Source organism: Gobius niger (assembly GCF_951799975.1).
Source record: "Gobius niger genome assembly, chromosome: 7".
Lineage (NCBI taxonomy): Eukaryota > Metazoa > Chordata > Actinopteri > Gobiiformes > Gobiidae > Gobius > Gobius niger.
The window spans coordinates 11,741,650-11,766,199 of record NC_136858.1 but is presented as its reverse complement, the minus strand read 5'-3'; the positions used below and the strand labels follow the sequence as shown (position 1 = coordinate 11,766,199).

The 24,550-nt window shown below is 41.2% G+C and overlaps 1 protein-coding gene across 3 annotated transcripts in view; it reads right to left on the bottom strand.

Moving 5' to 3' along the window:
• marchf8 (membrane-associated ring finger (C3HC4) 8) overlaps positions 1-24,550 on the bottom strand; it is a 218,933-nt gene that overhangs the window by 55,961 nt on the left and 138,422 nt on the right. For all 3 annotated transcript variants that reach the window (XM_079559978.1, XM_079559977.1, XM_079559979.1), the window contains one exon: positions 41-91. In XM_079559978.1, coding sequence (XP_079416104.1) covers positions 41-91 — 51 coding nt within the window. The remainder of the gene's footprint in view (positions 1-40; positions 92-24,550) is intronic.

Here is a 24,550-nt window from a genome sequence, read left to right as displayed (position 1 = left end):
ATATACTCACGCTGAGATAACACGGACATTTGTCACTCACCTTCGAGATATTGCTGGACCTGCTCGCCGAGTGACCCAGTGGTTTTTCATTCTGCAAAACAGAGACACAAAGCGTTAGTGGAAACGTCACATGGGTAAGATTGGGAATGGAAAGCAAACCTACTCCTAATGATGAAACACTGGCAATGATATTTTTGATGTCGGTTCTCAAATATAAAGATGACCTTATGTATTTCATGTTTGGCTACCTGTAGTCCAAAAAAGAAGCAACATCTCCATGGAGACGCACTGGTGAAGTCCCGCTCATCACTTCACAGAAAACCACAATTGCAACTTGACTGCCACCGATGTGGAGGCCGCAATACACACTAATAGAATCATGAAGAAGCTAACCAGCTAACGGGCAAAGCTAACTGTGGGCTAGCACCACTTAAACAGTATTTACAGCCAAGTTTGGGTGAAAAAATGATCTCCATTGTGTAATTGGAAGTACAATATCCCTCTCATGGACAATTAATAAGTTAAAAAAATCACAACTTGCTATGACACCTACAGTTTCACTTATGGCCTCTAGGGGCAAGAGTTACTTAGCACCGCTTTAACAATTGGTTTTACATGGTTTTAATGCGTATTGAATAAAGTTGAGCTTCGACGAGAGGTGTAGCTAGAGCATCTAGCTAGGCTAACCGTTAGCATGTTCAAATCTTAACCCTCGCCTTTTCTCCAGTTCAGCTTTACCCAAATCTAAAAGCTTCTCGATAGGAGCTTACAGATTTTAGCGCAGTGCAACGCCTCATTTGAAAGCTAAGGCCTACAAAACTGATGTTCCTTTTTTGTCGCCGCGTTGATGTCACATATTTGAAGCGGTTTTTTTGTCGGGATTTTGTCTTTTTTGTTTTGTTATGTTTTTGTCACGTTTTGGTCCCTTTTTTGTGGCTCTTTTTGTGGCTTTTTCATCACTTTAAAATCGTTAATTGTGTTTTTGTCGCTCTTTTGTTGCTTCTTGGGTCACCTTTTTCTTGTATTTTCTTTTTGTTTTGTAATTATATTGAAGAAAAACAAATCCTTGACATAGTCACACATATTGTTTGACATGCCTAATAGAGACATTGTGTTTACAAAGAGAAAGAAATAGCATTAAAATTTCTACAAGTCAATAAATGCAACAGCAGATTCTAGAGAGGAGTGGATATAAAAACAAGAAAGAAAAAAGATGATAAAATAACACTGTTTTGTCAAGTATGAGTTTGTAGGTGCCCAATTTTCCAAATATATGTCTTCTTCAATCATAGTTGCGGTGATTTCCTCCATACAGCTCACAGATTTCAGTCTTGGAGTCCATTGGTTCAAAGTGGGCGAGTGCAGTTTGAGCCAATCAGCTGTAATTACACAAGAACCTCAGGTGTATTGCCACTAAGTATTACCTGGAAGATGTGACTTGATATCTTTATATTTAAAACCTTATTTATCCCTAACCCTAACCCTAACCCTAAAATGTGAGAGAACTCACCTATTTCTCCACTTTTTCTTGTATTTTCAACCTCGTTTTTGCTTTTAGATTTGGGTAAAGCCAAACTGTGGAAACTGTGCTCGGTTCAGGTGGGGGTTAGGAGGTTAAGAATTCTGACTTCAACATATGATTGTGCCTCTGCTAACCTCAGAGGCTAATTGTGAAAACTAGATTAGTTTTATCTTATTTTTTTCAAATAAGTAGATACAGTAAATGCGTGGATGAGGTGTCGGCGATCGCGCTGCCGTCCGGAATCGTGCTGCCACCCCACTCCAAGCTCATTTTAAAGTTCTAGTCTGAGGAGAGGTGATCCCGCTCAACCATTGTCTACGGATGGAAAACGTCTGAGAGCTTGCACAAACATGAGGAAGTACAAGTGGATATCTCAGTGTCATATGAAAACACATTGTAACCACAAAGCATGATGGGATTGTTGTTATGCCGGACATTGAATAAGGAAATGTTTTTGTTTTGCTGGAGTTTTGCTGCATTTTTTTCCAAACCAAAAGAATGCACACAGAAAAACAAAATCCTCCTAACCAAACGCTGAACTAGCTGCTGTCGATAGTGGAAAGTACAGCCTCCTCAGGCTCACGCTGGGAACAGGATGAATGTCAAGGCTCAGAGGACCAGTACAGAACATCCCTCTAGTGCCGCCAAGGCAAGATGAACTTATGTAGGAGAGACCGGGTCTGGTTATCACACTTTTTACACTCACTGCTCATCGGCAGAACATCCCTCATCCCCTGTGAAATGTTTTTGGCGAACATCCTGTGGTGTAGGGTAAAGACTACTTCCTGTCAACATTTTAACTAGGGATGCACCGATCCGAATCTGGTATGGGATATTGGAGCCGATGCTGGAAAAAATACGATATTGGGTATCGGCTACAAATATCTGATACTGAACCGATACTAGTTTTGGCTTTCAACGCCTTAAAGACACAACTTTTACCACCTCTAATTGAATATGGGAATGTATATCATTGCAAAGCTAAGAACCTGGAGAATTCAATCGCTGATTTAGTTTTGAACTCTGCAAATGTGTTTCTGATCGCCGTGCAAAATTCTGCTGTTAGCAATAGCATGTTAAAGCTAGCCTAATCAAGGCTTGGTCAGAAACTGTGATAGAAATACCTAAAATAGTCAAAATATATATAATCAACCAAAGCTGAAACCAACCAATCTAGCCCCTTTAATGTGAGTTGTTTATGTTAATGTAACATAAAGCCTGTCATATACCCAACGATATTTAGTGTAGAAAAGTCATCCATGTTAAATGTTTATCCAAGAGTTTATCAATCGATATAGTTGATAATTGATCTGTAACATAACCAAATAATATGACTTTATTGATCAATGGAAAATGGTCAATTACATTTTTCACTCAGAGAAGGCCACTTTTAAGAAAGTCTCTTGGCATCGGTAAATATCGGATATCGGCAGACACTCAAACCTCAGCATCGGTATCAAAAAAGCTAGACCGGTGCATCTGTAATTTTACTGTACATTCAAAATGAAATTAGAATTAGTGAATAGAAGAAAACTGAAATTAATGGTTCAGGTGGAGGTTCTATTTTACCATTTAAGTAGGCTAGGTAAGTAATTGTACAACAAAATTGTGTTCAGGTGTTGGGTTAGTCCTGATTTGTTAGCATTAAATTAGCGTTAGCCTTTGGATGTAAGGCTCCCACCGACTTATTTACATTCTGAGTAAACATTTTAACTCGTTATAATTGTCAAACAGCTGTTTCCTATATGCTACATCCCGGTATGTGTTAAAAAGGCTGGGCTGCTTTCGTTCGTGCAGTTTACAGCCACCTACAGCTAAGGCCCATAGTACTTTTCTCATGAATGTCAAGTTCAAGTTCTCCCTCAAACCAACAAAATGAATGTTTGTGCATGCATTAGCAAGTAATTGCCTCAATAAGACGATTTATAAGCAATTGTAGGTTGTTTATGTGTACATAGATGAATGCTAGCCGTAGTATTTATTTATAGTAGCTACATATTACAATCACAGCTGATACATTTCACGTCATGCTTTGTTTACTTTATTGCTTCTCTGTATTGTCTTTATGTGTTTAGCAGAACCCACTAACATTCACCAAGGAAAATTAGAAAACAAGTTGTTAATATACGATATTATGTTCTGCAGTGGCTATCACCCCCATAATCCATATATCAGCTAATACTTTTCAGTACTGTTAAAGTATTTCTTTGTTTCAACAAGGCAGAACATAGACATAAAAAGGAGAAGCTGCTCAAAGTATTTTTCCGATAGCCGTTTGCATTTAGCCGTCAAACAAAGCAAATTCTGAACGATCCAGATGTTTTCTGGTGTTGTTGACCCATCGACTACATTTAGGTGAGGCCAAAGCTGAGTTAGAAATCATCAATTTTCCATATGAAAAATTGCGAAAAATAGTAGCCATTGATTTAACAACCTTAATTTCAAAGTTTACATAATTATTCTCACTCAGCACCAAAACCCAGAGGAACCAAGCGTCTCATTGTAAACAGGCCTCTTCCACTTGATTTCCTGCTCTCGCGTCAGTGAATGAGTGTGAGAGGGACTAATTCATGACGGGTCTACTAATGAGGCCGGCTAACGGGCTCGCGACCGCTTTGGCATCTTAAGTCTTACGTCTGGCAGAGCGAGTTACCCCAACAACGTCCCGGGGGGCCTCGGTCCGCGCTGTCACAACGTTTGGAGCACTCCGGTACGTGAAAATACTCGGTCAGTAGTTACCACGTCGGCGATTACCGTTTCCTATTCTTTACATTTGAGTATTTTTGAGAAGTTGACGGGGAGGAATAAATCGTACTACATGCGTTATTACATCAACCCAAGCTAACAGATGCTAGCTATTGTTTCCAACCAAGTATTCCTGTGCGCAACTTTCCCAACACATTTCAAGCTTCTAAATTCCCTACAGGGATGAGTTTAGAAGCACTTTTCACAACTGGCAGGGTCAGGGGTCAGGGTCACAGAAATGCTAACAGACTAGCCTGCAAGTTCAGAAAATGTACAAAAAACGCTTTACGATTAGATGTATAGTAATTTTTCCCCTGCCAATTAGTGAGTTTACAATATACTGAGGAGAACAAAACACATTTCATTCCACAAATTAAGGGGAAAAGGTATAGAGGCTTTTAACATTTAATGTCTAGCCTAGTTGTAGGACTGGGCAATTCATCAAATTTTAATCTAATCACAATTATAATAAAGGTCGATTACGATAATCGCGTGGTGCGTTTTAACCGAGGAGATTCTGGAAAAAAATATGGATGGTGCAATGCTTCAGCGCCTGTCAGGTCAATCCCAGGGAAACACAAGGCCCAAACAAACAGGAAGCACGGATGATACATGTGGCAGCATGAAGAGAGGACCTGGTGATTTTAAATGAAAAATCAGCTACAAAGCCGCTAACTCGTCAAATGGGCAAAACAGAAACACACGAGGAACAGGACACGCACACGGATGAAAAGTATCGGAAAACTACCAAACGCTATGGGACCATGTGGACTATTTTTGAGGCTGCAGCCGTGGATTAGCTGGACATTAACCGTGAATTGTATGTTTGATCTTCTTTTATACCTATAAATGCGCTGTTTACAATGAGTATTTCTTTATGTACATAGTAAGTTGTTAGTGCTTCACTCTGTAAGTCGTGGCTTTGTGAGGCTCTGAAGCCATGAGCTGATGAGTTAGCTGCAGTTTTCAGCATCTGTTTACTTGTAAGTCCAGGAAAGAACACATTTATCGTTTTTTTCTTTAAAACAAAAATAATCGAATCGACAATCGAGATCGATTAATATGGGGAAAACAATCGTGCAATATCGTCTTCAATATGGACAAGAAAAGGTCTCAGTCTCACAATCTTTGGCTTTTAACCCTCAGACCCCCTTAAAAGAACATTGACGAGCCCTTGTGTTTGATGTTGAACTTTTTCAGGGTTTTTGCACATCTTTTAGCCACTGAATAACAGATTTAAAAAGTCATTATCAGACCTTGCAATTCTCTAATGTATTGTAACGGCGGCAGGTGTTTTGACTTTAGAAATTGCTTTTAGAAATGCAAAATTCTTTTTCACACAGTCACCTTGACAAAATATGACTTGCCCAGCTTTAGAAATGACCAAATGAGAGCAAAAATCACCAAAATGACTCGGTGAAAGGGACACTATTTCAAAACTCCACATATTTATTTTCCAAAATCGTGCAGCTCTATGTACATGTGAAGCTTTATAGTACACTCACACTCCGCTGAAGAGCTAACACCCCATTCGAATGCATCCCGATAGCCCTGCGTGAGGTGTAAGGACTAATCGATCAGCGTTACATAATCTGGAGAGCACGTGTGACAGAGCAACAGTGAGCTGGAGGAAGTCGAGCACGGGATCCAGTGAAGCAGCTCAGTGGGAGTTTGAAAATAACGGGGCTACGGCATTGGGAATAACATGCTAATCAGGACTGGAGATATGGCACGGACTGAACAGAACGCTTTTGTTTCTCTAGATAAGCACAGTGGATTTTCTTATCAGTCAGTTAGCTATGTAAACAAAAGAAATTAAACCTAAATCAACAACAGCATCGAAGAACTCATCCGGCGCATGTCTCTCTCAAACATCCCCTCATTACGTCATTTCTAACAGCAATAAATGGCAACGACGACAATGGAAGCTGTCTTTGGAGTTTTATCCTCTTAAACAAAGTAAAGCCGGGACTGGAAGGTGTGCCATGTGGACTTTTTGAGAGAGTTCATGACGAAGAGGTGCCGCCACACAAGGAAACAAAAAAGCAAATTCCAAAGTGCTCGTGAAGTTTTGGCAAATATTTGATCGTAAAGCTGGGTTTGTCGAGCGACATCACAACATTCCGAAGGCCTACGTGTAATAGTCAATACACATAGTCAAATGTCAGGGTTGTTATGGAGGATTGTTGGACGGTCTGAGGATGTAAACTGTCTTCTTCATAAGATGTAGATTTTCTTTGAGGATATTACTTTCCTTCTGTAGCCCCAATTTGGGAGTATGACGTGATCATGAGTAATAAGACATTTTAAGCTACAAAAATATGGCAAAAAGTAATCAATAGTTACTTGATAAAACCTTTAGGGTTGGACGATATGGACAAAAAAACCCCAACACAATTTCATTTTTTCATGATAAAATACATACATGTAGTTGATTCATGAACTTTTTTATACAGCTTAAACAAATGCCTTCCTCCAGTTTCGTTTAACACACAAACATCTTCCATTGTCTCGTCCAAACTTCAAAACTATAGGTTCTGTGTCTGGCTGGAATTGACCAATGTAGAGATTGTGATTTCGATGAACCGTTTCACTGCCGTCCATCACCTGTAAGATGTGTTTTACTCACACGGATCTTACACATACGGTATTTTCAGAAAGTACAAGGTCTTAGCTTTCAAATGAGGCGTTACACTGAAAACCAAAATGTGACAAAAGCGTGGCGGAAAAGCTTCAATGACGCAATTAAAAAAAAGCAATAAAAACACTAAAAGCGTCAAAAACGTGACATAAATCTGACACCAACAGGGTTAAAGTGGAGCCTAGGTAGGAAAATCATGACTAAAACTGCATTTTTGCACTTCACCAAGTGTCAATCTCAGAAGCAAGACCACAGTGATGCAGATATATTGCCGCGCTTTGTTATGCTATACTTTATCGATCTCCGTAGAGAAATTTGTTCTATGCATTTGACCCATCCTCAATGTCGCTGGGGGACCTGGAGGAGCAGTGAGCTGGGCACCCATCTCCATGATGTGGAGCCAGGCTGGTGGTCAGAAACACCTGGCTGGAGGACAGACATGGGGAAAACATGCAAACTCCACACAGAAAGGCCCTGTCCAGGTAGAAATCGAACCCGGGACCTTCGAGCTGTGAGGCATGAGCGCTAACCGCTGCTCCACTGTCACCCCTGGGCTAAGGATACTGCACTTTGGCAAAGCAATAATATGGCTATATGTGCAGCCCTATCACGTGTCATAAAAGGGGTCGTTTTATAGTCGTTCTTTAGTTGACTATAAAAACATTTATCACACACCAATAAAGTCAAGCCAAAGCCGGGTCCATGTGGATATTTTTTTCACTGCAATTTGTTCAGTAGAAGCGAAAAACGGCACTCTTTATGAAGCTAACGTTAGCGTGGCTAGCTTCCTGGTTAGCATTGTCCGTTTCTTTAAGTATTTATGGGCTGTTGAACTATTTTGCTCCTCACCGTGTCTTTGTATTTTGATTTAGTAGAAAAGTACTGTATATTCATAGTTCAGCGTTCCCTGGCAGCCGCTCCCCGTTAGTTTACAATTATGGAAAGCGTCAGAAAAGAGCGGTTTGGATGACAATAGACTCCCGAAAATAGCATATACCTGAACCACATTTTGTCCCAGAAACTTGAAATAAACAAACCACTGTGAAGCCCATGGTATTTCCACTGATGCAGATGTGAAAGTGTTGGTACAAACGCCTCCCGCAGGACACTCGGCGGACGTACACACTCTTAATTACCGCCGTCTCCCTCACTCAGTGTCCTATCTGGGCTGTCGTCATGGTGATAGGAGGACATGGGGAGCGTCGCTGTTGTTGTCTCCTCCGCCTGAGGATACATCCGCCGCACGTATGTACACAGGCGCACACAATAGTGCTGGGGTACTGCGGCCTGATTAAGAATATGACCTTTACGACTGCGGCTTTTGTGCTAAAACATTCGGGGAAATGTAATTAGCAGCGATTCAGGATTCTATATAAATGATAATGTTCGCAGCCCATTTGAAATGAGTTTTAGTCTTATAGGCGTTTCCCAGATTTGGCCAAGGTTTAGTGAAATAATTCATATTCCACAAACTTTTCAAACAGCCTTTACCACCAAAAAAAAAAAAAAAAGTCTGAAGAGGCTGATACCTATAGCCTGGCTGCCCTCCTCTCTCTCTTTATTCTAAACAGGAGAGTAGTCTGTCCAGGAAGCCAGGTGAAGGAGCTTGAAATGGAGGCGGGACTTATGACTAGTAGCCAATCAGAGGGCGTGACAGACAATAGGGGCAATTGTTTCACAAAGCGTACCAGTGTACCATAAGCACGTTTTTATAGAAAATAGAACAAGTCCAATTCAAAAAGACTCGACTGAAATTTACATGAGCCTTTAGTGACCGACCATGACTTCAGAACAATTAGCATGGGTTACAAGAGCTAGCAGCGACATAGCATCAAGCACGGAGGACGTTAAATGACAAAATGACAAAGGTTTCTTTGTTGATGTCAGGCCAAGGCTAAACATCTACAGAGTGGTCAGTTGCTGAAGTTTACATTAAATAGTTCAGGTCACAGAAGCACAATATACTCTGCTGCTAAGCTAGCCCTGAGCCAGCCCAGTGTTAGCCTCAATGGGGGGGAGCTGCCGGGGGGGCCCAGGCCCACTTTCTTTTGATCAATAAAAAGTGGGTCTGCCTGGTCAGGTTAGCTGATATCGGCCCCGCAGTTTGAGAATCATTGGCTTGTGATGTTAGCGTTAGCCTCAAACACAGAGACGTCCTCGATGCTAATGTTAGCGTTAGCTCCAGCCAGCCCACTCTGAGCCCCAGTAACCCTAACCCTTGTCAGGATAAGAAATAACACTTTGATTTTTGTTCACAGCAATTGTGTTTTATGGCCTTTATGCTTTATTTATTTTTAACTTTTATATAAATGTGGCATTATTGTCACTGTTTACAGGTTACATGAGTGATCAGAGTTCCTAAAACACTTGAAAGCTAAATACGCTATTAATGCACTTTGCCTCTGTTGCTTGAATAACTATAGCCTACAGATTAACAATAATAAATACATTTGTTGTTGAACTCATGTTTCTATCTAATTATTGACTAATTTAGGTGCAAAAAATTGTTGTTTTTGGTTTTCGATTATAATGCGATTAATTACAGACCTGTAATTAACTCGATTAAAAGTTTTTCATCGAGTCCCACCACTAAAGAAAACCTAAAAAAACATTACAGTGTCTTAAACAGTAACTTTGTTTTATAGAGCAGCGTGATATGGCCCCTTCAAAGTCGAATGTGATTGGACAACACTCTGGATTGTTTCCCATGGCTACAATCCGCAGTGTTTACACGCATGCGTCTCATGTGTCTTCATTAACTCGCACTGTCCCCACCAACTAAACAAATCAGAAAATAGCAGCTGATCATCCACACTGCTAATCCTCCACCAACTAAACCTAACAACCTCCCCCGAGTGTTGCATTCTGGGAACTAACAAGCCCCTAGCTCTCCCGATCGATAGCATGATTCCCCCAAAGTCACTTCTTCCAAACTCTTAAGATGACCCTTTCTTCCTTATTCCAAAGTCTTTTATTCCTCCCTCAATATTCCGGTCCCGTTGGCGATGTTACCTACAAGTTCGGCGAGTCACCTTGTCCGCCTGTACAAAAGGCCCCGAATCCTCTGGCCTCATGTATTATTCTGACAGGGCGCAGCTCGCGTTTCACAGTCGGTCGTGCCTGTCTGCTCGGGGCCTCTCCTGTGGCACAGTTAGCTCGCTTGCCTTTTGATAACCGAGTGGGCTGGAGAGACACGTTCCGGTGAGTGGCTTTAGCGTGGAGGCTACAGCGGGGAAACCACGTGAGCGGAGTATGTCGGGGATGTGGAGGGTCTACGGGGACATGGGCTTTAGCTTTTAAGTAAAACAAAAAAAAGGTAGATAAAAGCCGCCGCAGCGTGTTGGGTGAGGAGAGCGTTTCAAAGTGGAAGTGTTGAGGCTGCGCAGTTAATAAAATGTCAATATTGATTCAACAATTCATCCAACTAAAGTAAGAGTTGCTCTGTCAAGTTATTCAGTGAAAGTTCGTACTGTAGAAGGCCCTACATACCTACTTTTTCTGATATTTTTGCCTTCACTGTCATCCATTGGAGTCAAATAAAAGGTATTCAATTTGGGTTGATCACAAACAAAATCAACAAATCACACAAGTTTAAGCTCATAAATAAACCATCATGTGTGTTCATCAATTTGCTAGCATGCCATCAGCTAAAAGTGAAAGCTTGTATTAGCTGTTTCATCACGTGTCATTTATAATAATAATAATAATAATGCATTGGTTTTATATAGCGCTTTTCTGGACACTAAAAGACGCTTTACATTACATTATTCATTCACTCCATACTCGGTGGTGGTAAGTTACTATTGTAGCCACAGCTGCCCTGGGGTAGACTGACGGAAGCGAGGCAACCAGTCTGCGCCATCGACCCCTCCAACCACCACCAACCACTCACTCACACACTACATTCGCTAGGCCTCCTGGTGTTCCCAAATGGTCTCCCATCCAAGTCTTGCCAGGCCCTTCCCTGCTTAGCTTCCAAGGTCTGACGGGACTGGGCAGAGCAAAGGCGGCATTGGTCATTCCCACAGCTGCCAGCGGAGGGAGCTTCGCATCATCCCATCGTTAATCCTGACCCGCCCAGTTTCTTACACCTTGCTTTTTCCACACTATTCAAATGATCAGGTTCATAGATGTTGGTGCACCTTTCCTGATCTCGATGGCTTCTCTGATCCAGCGGTGGATGACCCTCTGATATGGCTGATTTGAGATTTTCTTGCAGTGCTTGTTCTTTTATCTCTAGCTCTTGTTTGTCTATTGGCCGTCTCCTTTTCACATTCCTCCTGATGTTCTTTCTTGCGTGTGCTGAATGATCTCCCCGTCTCCCCCACATATGTTTTATTGCATGATAGGCATGGAATTTCGTATATGACATCACATTTCCGGTCTTGATGGATGGGGTCCTTGGGTCTGACTAACAACTGTCTACGTTTTGTGTGTGGTTTGACTGAAGGGTTTATGTTATGTTTCCTCAAGGCCCTTTGTATGCGCTTTGTGAGCCCCCGATGTACTGTCTTACTAAAAGAACAAAGCAATAATAGTGTTAACCTTAGAAGACAGCATGCACTTTTTTACAAAGGATTACTAATGCTTATCAATACTTAATGAGAACACCTTAATCTAAAGCAATACCGACACAGATATCCAGATTCAGTTCACAAGACACATTACAAAAACTGCATGTTATGATTCCTTACCCTGTCCACCACTGCTCGCCTACATACTGTTTGTGAATATGTCATGATTTCCAAGAATATCAATATAAGCCATTAAGTTGACGCATGTGAAAATTCTTCCCAAAAGTCTTTACGAGTCACACTGTGTTAGTGTGACTAACCCCAACGTTCACCACAGCAACTACTGAGGAACAATGAGGTTTCACAATAACAACGAGAGTATATGTGCAGCACTTATCTCTTCTTACCAGAATGCAGCTCTCAGGAAACCAGTCTGCACCTGCTGCATGAGAACGGTTAACGGGAGAGTGATAGAGTGTGTGGCGAGGGGGAGTTTGAACATAACAAGATATACTGTAGATAATTGATGGCCTTTGGGAACGTGGCAGTGGCCAGGACTAGAAGATATTTTAATGAAGCAGCTGGAAATAACAGAGCTTCTTCCGGGTCCAAACTGTTGAGAGCAACAGTGATTCATCTGAATTTCCTGCTGAAAAAACAGCAGATACAGGCCCAAAACGGTTTTGCACCTATTAGAATAATGTATGTCAACATTTTTCAAGGCAAAATGAAGATGTTTTTACATGTAAAACAAGCCTTCATTGTGTATGAAAAAAAGAAAATAATGAATGTCAGAAAAGTATAAGTTAAAGGTGCACTATGCAACCTTTTGTGTGAAAAAAAACACATTAATATTAGTGCATTTTTGACCTTTTAGTGACTCAGTGGCGTTATGGGTGCAGCATGGCATCTTTGCTTTCCCTCACAGTGGCTTTTATGAGGCTTCAGGATCAATTGTTTTGAGGGGTTCGTACCAGAAACTGTCCAGAAACCCCAAAACAATTGATTCTGGAGCATCATAGAGGCCTCTGTGAGGGAAAGCAACGGTGAGATGCTGCACCTATAAATACCACCGAGTCACTAAAAGGTCAAATCTTCATAAATATGAAGTTTCTTTTTTCTCACATAAAAAGTTACATAGTGCACCTTTAAGTAATATCTCTGTGTGATCAGATGTTTAAAAAGAGCCTTGAAGTCGGTTCTATAGCAGGTTAAAATCGGCTAAATCCCATTATAGTGAATAGGCCTAAAGGAAGTAGAGTCATTTAACAATCCCATATGGCCTGAAATATGTAAAATGTTATATCTGATGTTATTGTAAGCTTTATACAATTTTATTATGTTATTTGTAAGATATATAAAATACAACGGCTACAAAAACTGCTTCACCCCCGCCCATTATTGTGCTTAACAGCTGGGTTAGGTCAGTGTACCATCCTGAGGGCTGTAAAAAGATGACAAGCCTCAGACTCATGACTTATTAGCATAAGTAAACAGTCAGTCACGTTATGGCACAGTGTTACTTTCCCAAAGCTTCTTCTCTAATGGTAAATTTTGACATTACTGAGGTGATACAAATCATTTCTCTGTGTTTGAGTTTTTAAATGCCTGCAGAGCTCCACTGTCAATGTTTATGCTACTCTGAGTGCTAGCGTAGCATTAGCTAGCTGCTCTGACCATACCTGGCTGTCTTGCTTTGGAATTGAAAATGAGGGAAATTTTCACCAGCCCAACCAAGCTCCAGGAGGGGTAAAATACTGTTGTTTCCCAGCTAAAAATGAGACACTAAACGGCTACGCTAACCTCTCGACAACTGCAACCCAGGAGACTGCAGGTGGCACTTCTTGCGAGGCTAGTGACGGAGTTCAGTTTGGAGAGGCAGAGGAATTTTATGTCAATTATTCAGTGATAATACGGGAGATCTACAGGATAACACTAATACGGAACGACGGCGGGAAAGAGGAATAATATATATTTTCAGACTAAAAGGGTGACCAAAGTCAAAGTCACTGCAAATCAACTGCAGTGTGCATGAAATTCACATCACATGTTAGCAGTATTAAAGGATCTATACCTTTACCATTGTTTTCTTTTTGTAGGAAAACATTTCTTTGTCCCATAAAAGTATGTTAGTAGTCATTTGTGAAAAAACAAGCCTGATGCGTGAAGTTTTCATTGTATTATGATTTGTTGATGGTGTGTATGGTCAACCCAAATAGTCAACATGTGACTAAAGGGGGTTATCTTTGTCGTCACATATTGACTAAATGTGACAAAATGGGTATTTTTACTTTCACTAAAAGGACTAAAAAGGTTAAAAATTAGGTAGGGTGCCTTTAAAGATCTTAATAATAATAGCTACACCTGCCTCGTTTTTTTTAAATTGCTCCTCCATTCCTCTGAAGCTCTTTCAACAGGCCTACCGCCTACATAGTCAGGAAACTGTCTGCCGACCTACAACTCACAGACCTGCAAAAACATCCACAGGAGCTTCACGACTACAAAGCAACATGGCGCAGAATCTTCTGACATCAGCACCGATGTTTGATAGTACACTGAATCCACGAAGATGATTAGGAAGCTTTGAAAAACCAATTTTAGATCAAAGTCGCATTTTCTAGCCAACAAACCAACACACTTGAGCAGAGACTCCTAACAAAAACACGTTTGTAGGAATATTACAAAGACAAGCAATAGATTAATCTTACAATTACCACAGAATAGCTCACAGCCATGACACAAGGACCTTTAGCCAAACGCTTGCTCCAGGCCAGGTTTGAGCCAGGGACGGCAACACCGCACTCTGCTCTCGCTAACGTTACGTGCTACTGTTCAGCGACGATATGTTTGCACTGTAAATGAGAAAAACAGCGTGTCCCTGAAGGCAGCCCCTATAAAAGAGTTGTGCTGCCTGACAGTTAGCCTACATGGCGCGCTCCATCATCTTTACAAATCGCTGACACCTCAACAATGGGCCAGCGGCAAAGCAATAGACAGAGGACGAAATGAACAGACTGAGAGATGGAGACAAAAAGGGGGATAATGAGCCAGCGCGCCAGTCGAAGGGAAGATACGCTGTTCTACCGTAATTAAAACAGTTATTGACTTAACGTGAAAAAGGTGCGTTGTCTTAAGCTCATAAAAAGGCGGCATGTCGATTTGGACTACACAGTCTATTGATTTTCCTTTTGTGGAGAACTTGTCATCCTTGTGTTTGAAACGCTCTTGCCACAGTGAATGATTTCTGTGTGGAGTTTGGATGTTGTTCCAGTGTCTACGTAGGGACTCCAGTTTCCCATCCCACTAAGAACATGCACAACATACTCTCCCCAGACGTATTCCAGCGATCTAAAATTAGCCATCAAGATATTTATGCTTCGACTACTAAGGCCCTGTCCATACGAAGTCAAGCTTAGGACCAAACGCAAAGATGTTTTATCAATCAAGTATATCGTCCATACGAGCCCTGCGTTTTGGGGGTCTGTAAACAAACTTTTTCCAAACTAGGTCCCAGTGTGGAAAGATCTCAAAACGCCGTTTACGTGTCTCGATGACATCACAGCGCCAGAGTGGTGTCTGTTATCCATAATCTACTGACCTTATAATGAGTTTTACTCATGGATCTATGATGGTTTTCCGCTCCTCTTTGCTCCACTGCAGTCCACAAGCCACAGGTGACAAGTAGAAAAACATGGCCGAGTCAGTCTGTGTTTTTGGACTGACAGTAAAAGTCACTGTCATATCAACGAGCACAACCGTAAAAAACCTTCTGTTTGATCAAGACCTCTCTTTTAAAACACATATAAACCAGGCTTGTAAAAAAGCGTTCTTTCACCTGCGCAACATTGCTAAAATACGAAACATCCTAACTAAGAGCGATGCAGAAAAACGTATTCACGCATTTGTCTCTTCAAGGCTGGATTACTGCAACAGCCTGCTGGCAGCGTGCCCTAAAAGCTCCCTGAAAAGTTTTCAATTAGTTCAAAATGCAGCGGCAAGATTGTTAACGCGGACAAAGAGAAGAGAACACATTACCCCTGTGCTAAAATCTCTCCATTGGCTTCCTGTTGAGTTTAGAATCAAATTTAAAATCCTGCTCCTCACATTTAAATCCATAAAGGGTTTAGCTCCGCTCTATCTCCAAGACGCTGTCATTCCATATCAGCCAACCAGAGCTTTCCGCTCTCAAAACTCAGGGCAACTAGTGATTCCTCGAGTCTCCAAAATTACTGTAGGAGGCAGAGCCTTTAGCTACCAAGCTCCGGTTTTATGGAATAAATTCCCAGCCCACGTTAAAGAAGCAGACACAGTCCCTATATTTAAGACTAGGCTCAAAACGTACCTCTTCGAATTAGCTTATAATCAGGTCAGAGGTAAAGCTCTAACCCACAGCCTGAAGTAAAGCTGCCATAGGAGAAACACTGCTGTGGGAAGTACGGTCCACTGAGTGCTATCCTCTTCTTCTTACTGCAGACTTTGTCTTATCATGATACAATAGTTAATTTATCTGTAGTCTGTTCATCACTATTCACATGGTGTCTCCTGTCCCACTCCCCCTCGGGAGTGCCTGTCTAGATCGTTATAGCCATTATATTTACCTGAACTTTTAATTGTCATATTTATTGCTCTGTTTTATTGCCTTGATGTTTGGTACAGCCCTGTGAGGGACTTCTGTTGTGATATTGGGCTATACAAAACCATTAAACTTAAACTTAAACTGACAGGTTTTTCTGCTTTAGTCTCGTTACGTCTGAAGAATAAACTCGCCTCCTCATCTCTTCTCTAGATCGTAAATCCTTGAATCAGTTTCATTTTGTTTACATTCCACAAACGTTTGCTGTGCATCTTGTTCTATTATCTGTGTTAGCATCGCAGCGCCTCACAGAGGCCTGGAAGATGAATTACGCCGTTTCCACAGACCTGAGTCAACCCATGTGGACGCTCACATTTACTAAGCTGGCTTCGTACTTACAAAGAAAGTTTCTGAAAATATAAGTGTTTTGTCTTCGTGTGGATATAGTCTAAAAGTTAAGCCATTTTGTACAGCTCCCACTGATTCGTTGGGTGCGTACCAATGTCCCACGGTACCAGTGTCCCCCAATACCTACGTTCCTGCTTCTGTACGGACGTGAGAACAGTGGGACTTGTCTTCAGCCAAGCTTTGGGAAACTGCAGTATGGGTGAACAACGATCCTTCCAGAGTCAGACAAGTTCCACTGTTCCTTTCGTACTCACTGCCAGCTCCAAGATAACCATAACCCAGCCGAAATCAAATCTCCGAGTCCAATCCTATAATCCTGTCCTTTATTTGGTTAATAATACAGAATCTGTCTGAGAATTGCTATTTGTACTTATCAAAGTCTACCATGGAGCAAGAGTCCACACAAACACGATGCTCTGCTGCAGTTCGACAGTGCATCGGCGATTGGTTTTAACAAGTCATCTCAAAGTCGCCGCACTTTCCTTCCCTTTATGCTCCATTCGACGCATGGGGCATGAAACTAGCCTTCTCCGCACGAGCACATCCATCACACCGCCGTGAGCTGCTACTGTCAGGCTAAACCGGCGGACGGCAACAGAGGGACAAACTCGTACCAGGCACACACAAAAGAGCGTGCAGTCAATGGGCACAAATGTCGGAAATGCCTTTCGATGTCGTGAGCACAGCGTGATCGGTCCGCAGAACATTCATTTCCACACAGCGTTTCTTCCACGCAATTTCAACACTGGACCAAAACAGCATCAGTGAATTCCTCTTTTTAAGGTCGCGTTTTATCATGGAACATTCAGCGTAGCAATTTTCCACAGCATGACGGAATAGGTCGATTGGTATGAGCGAGCAGTACATACTGTAAATCCTCAATGGTGAACGTTCACTTTGTTGTTGGAGTCTGAGGTCAAAATACATTTTAAAAATAGGTTGTAAAGGCAGGGCTCCAGACGAACCTTTATGGGCATGATTGTACTTTTTTGTTTTTCCTTTAGGTGCACCAGAACAGTTTAGAAAATGTCCCGAAAGCATCCTAAATACATTTAATACCTATCCGGTCTAGCCCACTGACAATTTTCTATATTAAATAAATAATAGTAAAGGCTTATCGCAACAACCCCGCTAGTATTACTGCAGCTACTACAACAGCTAGCACTAATGACCACAGCAGCTTACAATCTCACTGAGGAGGCTTTAAAAACACAATCATTAAAAAGAATTCCTGTTAGCTTTGCAGCGCTTCCATGTAGCCTTTAGAGCAGAGTCAGGACTCTGCTAGAATCAAGTCCAACAGCTGTGACTTGAGCGCTAAAGCAGGTACTTATGTTACTGCGTATTAAGTAGCCATGTGCTTCTGGTGCGGGCTTAGACTCAAGCCTTACAAAAAATACAATGGAACTGGTAAGGCCAGACGCCAATAAGGCTGAAGTAACACAGTCAGAGCTATAAATCTGTATCTGCTGCCTGCTGTGGTTTATGGAAAGGCTGGAATGTAAATTAAATGTTTTATGTTTACTTCAGTTTGAATGATTTGATGTGCATATGACGATAGATGACATCTGCTGTAAGTGATAGTTTTCATTTTCTCTCAGTGAAGCAGCAGTTCTAATGAAGAAATGTTTGGGGCTGAAAAGTTGTTTTTAAGCTGCTGACAGGAAGTGACATAGATAGAGGCAAAGCTCCATGGCAGTTTGACTTACTCATTTCCCATTGACACAACATGGTCGGCATGGCAACTTTTGTTTATTTATTATTATTTATTTATTTATATTGTAAGACAAAGGTGACATTTGGCATATACATTAAAGTAATAAATGACCGGCCCAGTGGCTGATGACCTCAGAAAAATCTGGCCCAGTAAAAACAGTTATTGAATTGACCTTTCCTGTAGTGTTTTATTCCAATGGAGAGTTAGCCGTGTCTTCTAGAAATAAAGAAGGGGTAAAATATGGAAGTTTCCTGGCCAAAACAGGAGACTTGACAACTATGCTCTACAGGTGAAACTCTGGAAAATTAGAATGTCGTTCAAAAGTTCATTTATTTCTGTAATTCAACTTAAATGTGAAACTAATATATGATGTAGACTCATTACATTTATTAGTTATAATTTTTCAAAATATTCAAATTTTATGATATTTTTAATTTGTTTTTTTTTACAAGCTGAGCCACATATCTCACTGTGCATGTAATGAGTCTATCATATAAAAGTTTCACAGTTTAAGTTGAATAACAGAAATGATTCCACTTTTTAAAGATATTCAAATTTTCAGAGTTTCACCTGTATAGTAAATATGAAGAAACTTTCCCCTGGGCTCCATCAAAAACTCCGTCATTTGGAAAATTCTGATGAATGAAAAAAATGATTATGGTAGCAACAATTTTTGAGAGAGTAGTTCAACTTTTGGTCAACAAATGACAAATGCAAACCTTTCAATAGTTACAACTGACAGCCTGCACACACAGATGCTCAGAAGAAAATGTACACAACTTGCAACTAGCTTAAAAACAAAAAAAAACAAAAACCTTTTGATTCTTTACACTTGTTCTCACTTGGGGTTTGTATTCATCAGACGAACAAAGACCCACACAATCTGAACCCATCTTGGTTTAAATTGTAAATATTTGTCATGGCTGACACAAATCCGGCAAGCCGATGGAGCCGCCCCAGACAGCGAAGAGGAAGTGGTCATTTTGTGGATTCCTGTGTGTTGTGGGCAGCCAGGCAGGAAGGAACGAGCAGAAAGAACGAAAGAGAAAGCAACGGAAACTCACAATACCAACAATGCCCCAAACCAGTCATCAATTTGAATGGGCTGGGGACGCCAGGGGTGTCGGGAAGTGGCCATTTTGAAACAGTCTTTTGGCATAAACGCAAGGTAAACATTCCATTTCCTACATCGAGACTCAAAGGTTTCCAGTAAAATAGGTGTTATTTGATGGTTCAAAAGGAGTTGTTGGTGGGTTTTGGGAAACGCACACACCGGGCTGGACTGGATTGAGGAAAATGTGGGTTATGTTTTATAGAATGTATAGAGTAGCCTCGGGGAAGGTATCACAGGTGTTGATAAATATTTTTGCAATTTTGATTAAATTGGTACAACCATATATTTTCTGAGATCAAGATTTAGACTAAAGTGCGCAAGTTAGCATTAGCATTTGAGTGAAGAAGGAACACCTAAACTAAAGCAAAAGTATAATCAAATACTGATTTCATAATTTCTAAGGCATTAGGCCACGTCGTGTCTGTCTTTAGCCTGTGTCAAACTACAGAAAAGAGAGTTACTGAAATATATTGAAAACCCTGTCTCTATATGCTTCCTCAGTGTGAACCTTGGCCTGTTTTAATGAACACAAAGGTGATATTCTTGCAGGAAGTGAAGAAAGACGTGTATCGTGTGTGGCTTTTTAGAGTATGTGCCTCTGTCAATGCAGTGACAATTTCAACTGGGTACATTTATCAGTGGTTGACACAGGAAATACAGCTCTGCCTCACCATGAAATGTTAGATATTTTAGGTTTTATTTGTGTAGATAGACTGATTCAACTGAATAAATACCACCATCTCTGGTGAAGTGCACCAATTCAACATGAAGCCTGATGGCTGCCAAAAAATGTTCTCTGGGTCACACTCTCTTTTGGCACCCCTGTCATATACATTTGCATGTTGAATTAGCAGTATTTGATTAACTACATAAGTTGGTGAATCAAACAATGTACCTTTCGAGTTAGCTGCCTGCTGAAAATGGGCTTAAAAACAAGTTTGGCCATTAAAGTGACAGTCTGTAAGTTTTAATGTTTGACAAATGCAATAAATTTAGTATAATTGATCGCCTGGGCCTGCAATTTGACATAACGTAAGGAATATGTAGACACATATTTTTCTAAAGTCCTTCTCTTTACTGATTTCAGCAAATACTTACAATCCTCGGGCTATCACTTTGACCAATGAGACGATCTTTCATGTGAACCCACCTTAGGTCCAATCAGGAGAGGAGGGGGAAGGAGCTTGAGCGTTTACTTTTGACAGTTTGTCCTCACTCTCCCCATTGTGCAAACTACAACAGTGGCTCTCTGGTCCAGCCTACAAAACTGATCTGAAGATTTTTCTCTCGCGTTTGTCATGATGTGTTGCATTTTGGTCACTTTTTTGTAGTTTTTTTCCATTACTTTTTTCTTTCAAGAAGCTTTTAGATCTGGGTAACGCCGGACTGGAGAAAATGATGAGCTTGATTAAGATGGGGTTAAACAAAAGTTAAACAGTTAGTAGCTCTTTTTTTCCCCTCGAGAAACTGCGCTCATCTCCACATACGAAATGCCGCTATAACCGCATCCCTCAATGCACCCTAATCATGTGGACTCGTGACCTCGCCCTCCTCTTCTCTCGTGCACTATCTGTCCTCATCTCTCCTGCCCTGGGACCTAATTGCATCTAAACAGGATGCCACTGTCCACAGCCCTGCGCTGAAACATTAGCAACATCACGACTTCATCAGCGGGGGAGGTCTAGACAGGCCCATTGTACGAAGCTATAATAACACGGTTACATAGAGACCTTAACAAAGGAGGAGAAGAGTAGCCTATCATAATGATGTACGCTGCAGTCAGGATGGATGCAGGTAATTACAATGGAAAGTCAATGGGTGTAATATTTCCGCCGCAGTCCATTAGCTTAGGTAGTCGTCCTGAGTACATTTCAATCGTCTACGGAGAGCCGTGATGGACGTCTGGCGGACAGAATGCCCTGACAAAAGCGTTTGGAGCGTTCGCTCAGGGCCCCAGCCGGATTCTTGAATGGGTCGGATGTTCTGACGCACACTTGCTAATAGAGGTCAGCCCGGTTGTACAGACAGTGACTCATTCTGATTGAGTCGGACAAATAACCAGGTGGATCGCGAAAAGAGAGATGCAGCGGGTTTTTGGTTGGAAACCCGAGTTAGACACAACAGGTAGGCTGGATTGATGTAGTAAACCGAATTATTAGAGAACAAATTAAGAACCGATTTCAAAACAGCTTTCACGACAAGAAGGGTTTGAAAGCAGGTATATGTGACTCACAGCAGGAAGGTTTGATTCATGAATTGTGTGGGTCTTTTTTGGGAAGTTTGCATGTACTTCCTGTGTCTGGCTGGGTTTCCTCTGGATGATCTGGTTTCCCCCAGTCAACCCAAAATATGCACAAGGTTTTTTTCCAAACAGCTCCTGACAGGTCGCCCCAGTCAGTGGCAATGACGGACATTTTCCTATGAGGACAACTTAAAGGAACAGGCCACCATTTTTACATACTGAGATATGTTCTTGCCTGAGCTTAGACGAGTTGATGCGTACCTGTCTGGTCTTTGTGCGTGTCCTCAGTCACGCAAAACGACCAAAGGTGTTGCTAGCATTTGGCCTCTCCCAGTATATTCCTATAGCTCCAAATGGGGTGAAGTGAGAAGCGACCACGCACTTCCACGGGCACACACAAAGACCAGACAGGTACATATCAACTTGTCTAAGCTCAGGAAAGAACATATCTCAGCATCGAAAAACGGTTGCCTGTTCCTTTAAAGCAGTACTAAGTAACTTGTTTACCTTAATAAATCCTTTCCGTTGTCCCTCTGGACAGCAACCAATACACATTAATAGAATCACAGATAAGAAGCTAACAGGCTAACGGGCAAAGCAAACTGTGGGCTAGCGCCATTTTAAACAGTATTTACAGCCAAGCTTGAGTGAAAAAAATGATTTCCATTGTGTAATTGGATGTGCGATATCCCTCTCTCCCTTCGCCTTTTCTGTCAGCGTAGTATTTACTCTACCACAAATGTCTGCTTTTACAGAACACTGAAGGATAAACAAAACACTTTCAGCAATTAGAAAGAAAAATGGTTACAAGGTCTTTAACCTTATTGTCTTTTTTAAGGTCATGTTGCATCCAATTCTAACAAATAGAAAAGCCTGACTAACAAAGCACAGGCAGCAGTGTGTGAACATATCACACCTTCAACATACCATTACAAACATTTTAAACAATTTCAAGGTCAGATTTATACGGCAAAAAGTAAAAATGGCCAGTTGTTCTGATAATGATTTCCACTTTTCAGGCTTGTTCAGTGCTTGAATAAATAACAAACAATGCACGGAATAATCTCAGAGGAATACGTCGGGAGATGTTATTGGCCAGTACCCAGGGAGCTCTTTCAGGATGCAGAGCCAGAATCCTTATCAGAGTTATCTAGCCGGACCATTAAACCTCTTGTGCATGCTTTGTAGACTTGGGCATGTTTGATTTGTGAATAGGTCAGGCGGTTCAGTCATGAGTCAACAATTGCAAGCCAGAATTCAAATAGCCTGGTAGGTTTTATAAGAGGCTAGAGACATATTGTTTAAGTTATTCTCTACTTCTGTCTGCGATTTTCAGGAAGTAGCCTAGCTTCCCAATAAGCTTGGCTACAAGTGGCCCAGCTTACAATATTGTTTTGTTATCATTTTAACTGTAGTGTTGAACTCACAGGACAATTCCTTTTGTGGATCAATAATGTACAAGTTGCACTAATGTCAGGTTTTGAATACAGTGAAATCAAAACAAAGTAGGAGGACGTCAGGCTAGCAGGACGAGTGTGAGATGTAGCCTATACCGTGATATTCCAACTGTAACAAAGTCAAATCCCACTTGTTTTCTGCTCCTTAAGTCGCCGTCCGCTGAGTCACATCACATATTGTTTAATGAGAGGTGTGGAAAAAGTAGAGCAATGGCTAATTTGCTTGGCGCCGCGCTGATGCTAATTAGCCGTGTCATTAGCAGTGTGATGTAACACGGTAGGAAATGTGTAAGTGAAGTGTTGAGAGGTTAAAAAGAGATTGAGATGAGAAGTTGAGATGGCTCAGTGGTTAGCACTCTCACCGTACAGAAAGGCCCCAGGTTTGATTTTTGTGTGCTAATTTTGCATGTAGCTCCTAGCTTAAAGGGACATTTCAGGATTTTTGACATAGGGCCTCATTTCCCAGGTATCCAGAGTGCTGCTGATTTCTGGAGATATTTTTGTTTGTAATTCATGCAGTTCTTATATTTGAAGAGTTTCGTGGTACTAGGCTAGTGCAAGGCTAGCGCATTTCTATGGTATCAGCTAGCCTGCATTAAAAACAGTCTGACACACTCCACGGTGCACCTGAGGCAAATCACTTATAACACCAGACTAACCATATAATAATTTTTGAAATAAAACTGAACTTGCATCACGAGTTACCGCATTTTGAGGGACTATTTCCTAGCAGATCACTCCGCCGCCGCGTAGCTGATGCTGCTCAAATATAAGTTATTTTAAATACAAAATGGTTAAAATAATTCTATCGACACAGACATTTATATGGTTAGTCTGGTGTTATAAGTGATTTGCCTCAGGTGCACTGTGGAGTATGTCAGACTGTTTTTAATACATGCTAGCTGATATCGTAGAAATGCACTAGCCTTGCACTAGCCTAGCACCACGTAACTCTTCAAACATAAGAACTGCATGAATTACAAAAAACATATCTCCAGAAATTAGCAACACTCTGGATAACTAGGAAATGAGGCCCTATGTCAAAAATCCTGAAATATCCCTTTAAATACAGAAGACTCTCTCAGATCCTGTATCATTCAGAACTCATTTTGTCCAGTAAACTCAATTTGTCTATTGATTAGGCAAAAGATGTCACTATTTCTTAGTCCTATGTGTGATTTTTATTAGTTTATTTTTCATTTCTTTGTCCTCACAGGTAAACCGGCATGTTGGACGGGCAAGCGTTTCTCTGATTGGTTAGAATTTGCAGAGATAACCCAGACTACACGTCTCTACTGGCTAGGTCCCTGACATACTCCTGTGTCCCAAGTTCCTGGTTAAAGATAAGGTCCCCACACTGCAGTCGTCCATTACCCCTGACAGGTTGCCCTGAGGCACTGGTCAAAAAAAAAAAAAAAAGTCAAAATGCATAAGAACAGAGAAGAGCGTGCAGAGAAATGCAGAGAATTTGGCTACATTGGAGTAGCATTTCCACACCACTGACATTTGAGGTTTTAGTATAATAAAAAGGCTAAAGGAAAGGACAAAGAATAGGACATTTTGGCTTAATTTTGAAAAAGGTGTAGGTATGATATTGCTATCCGGCAATGGTTTTGC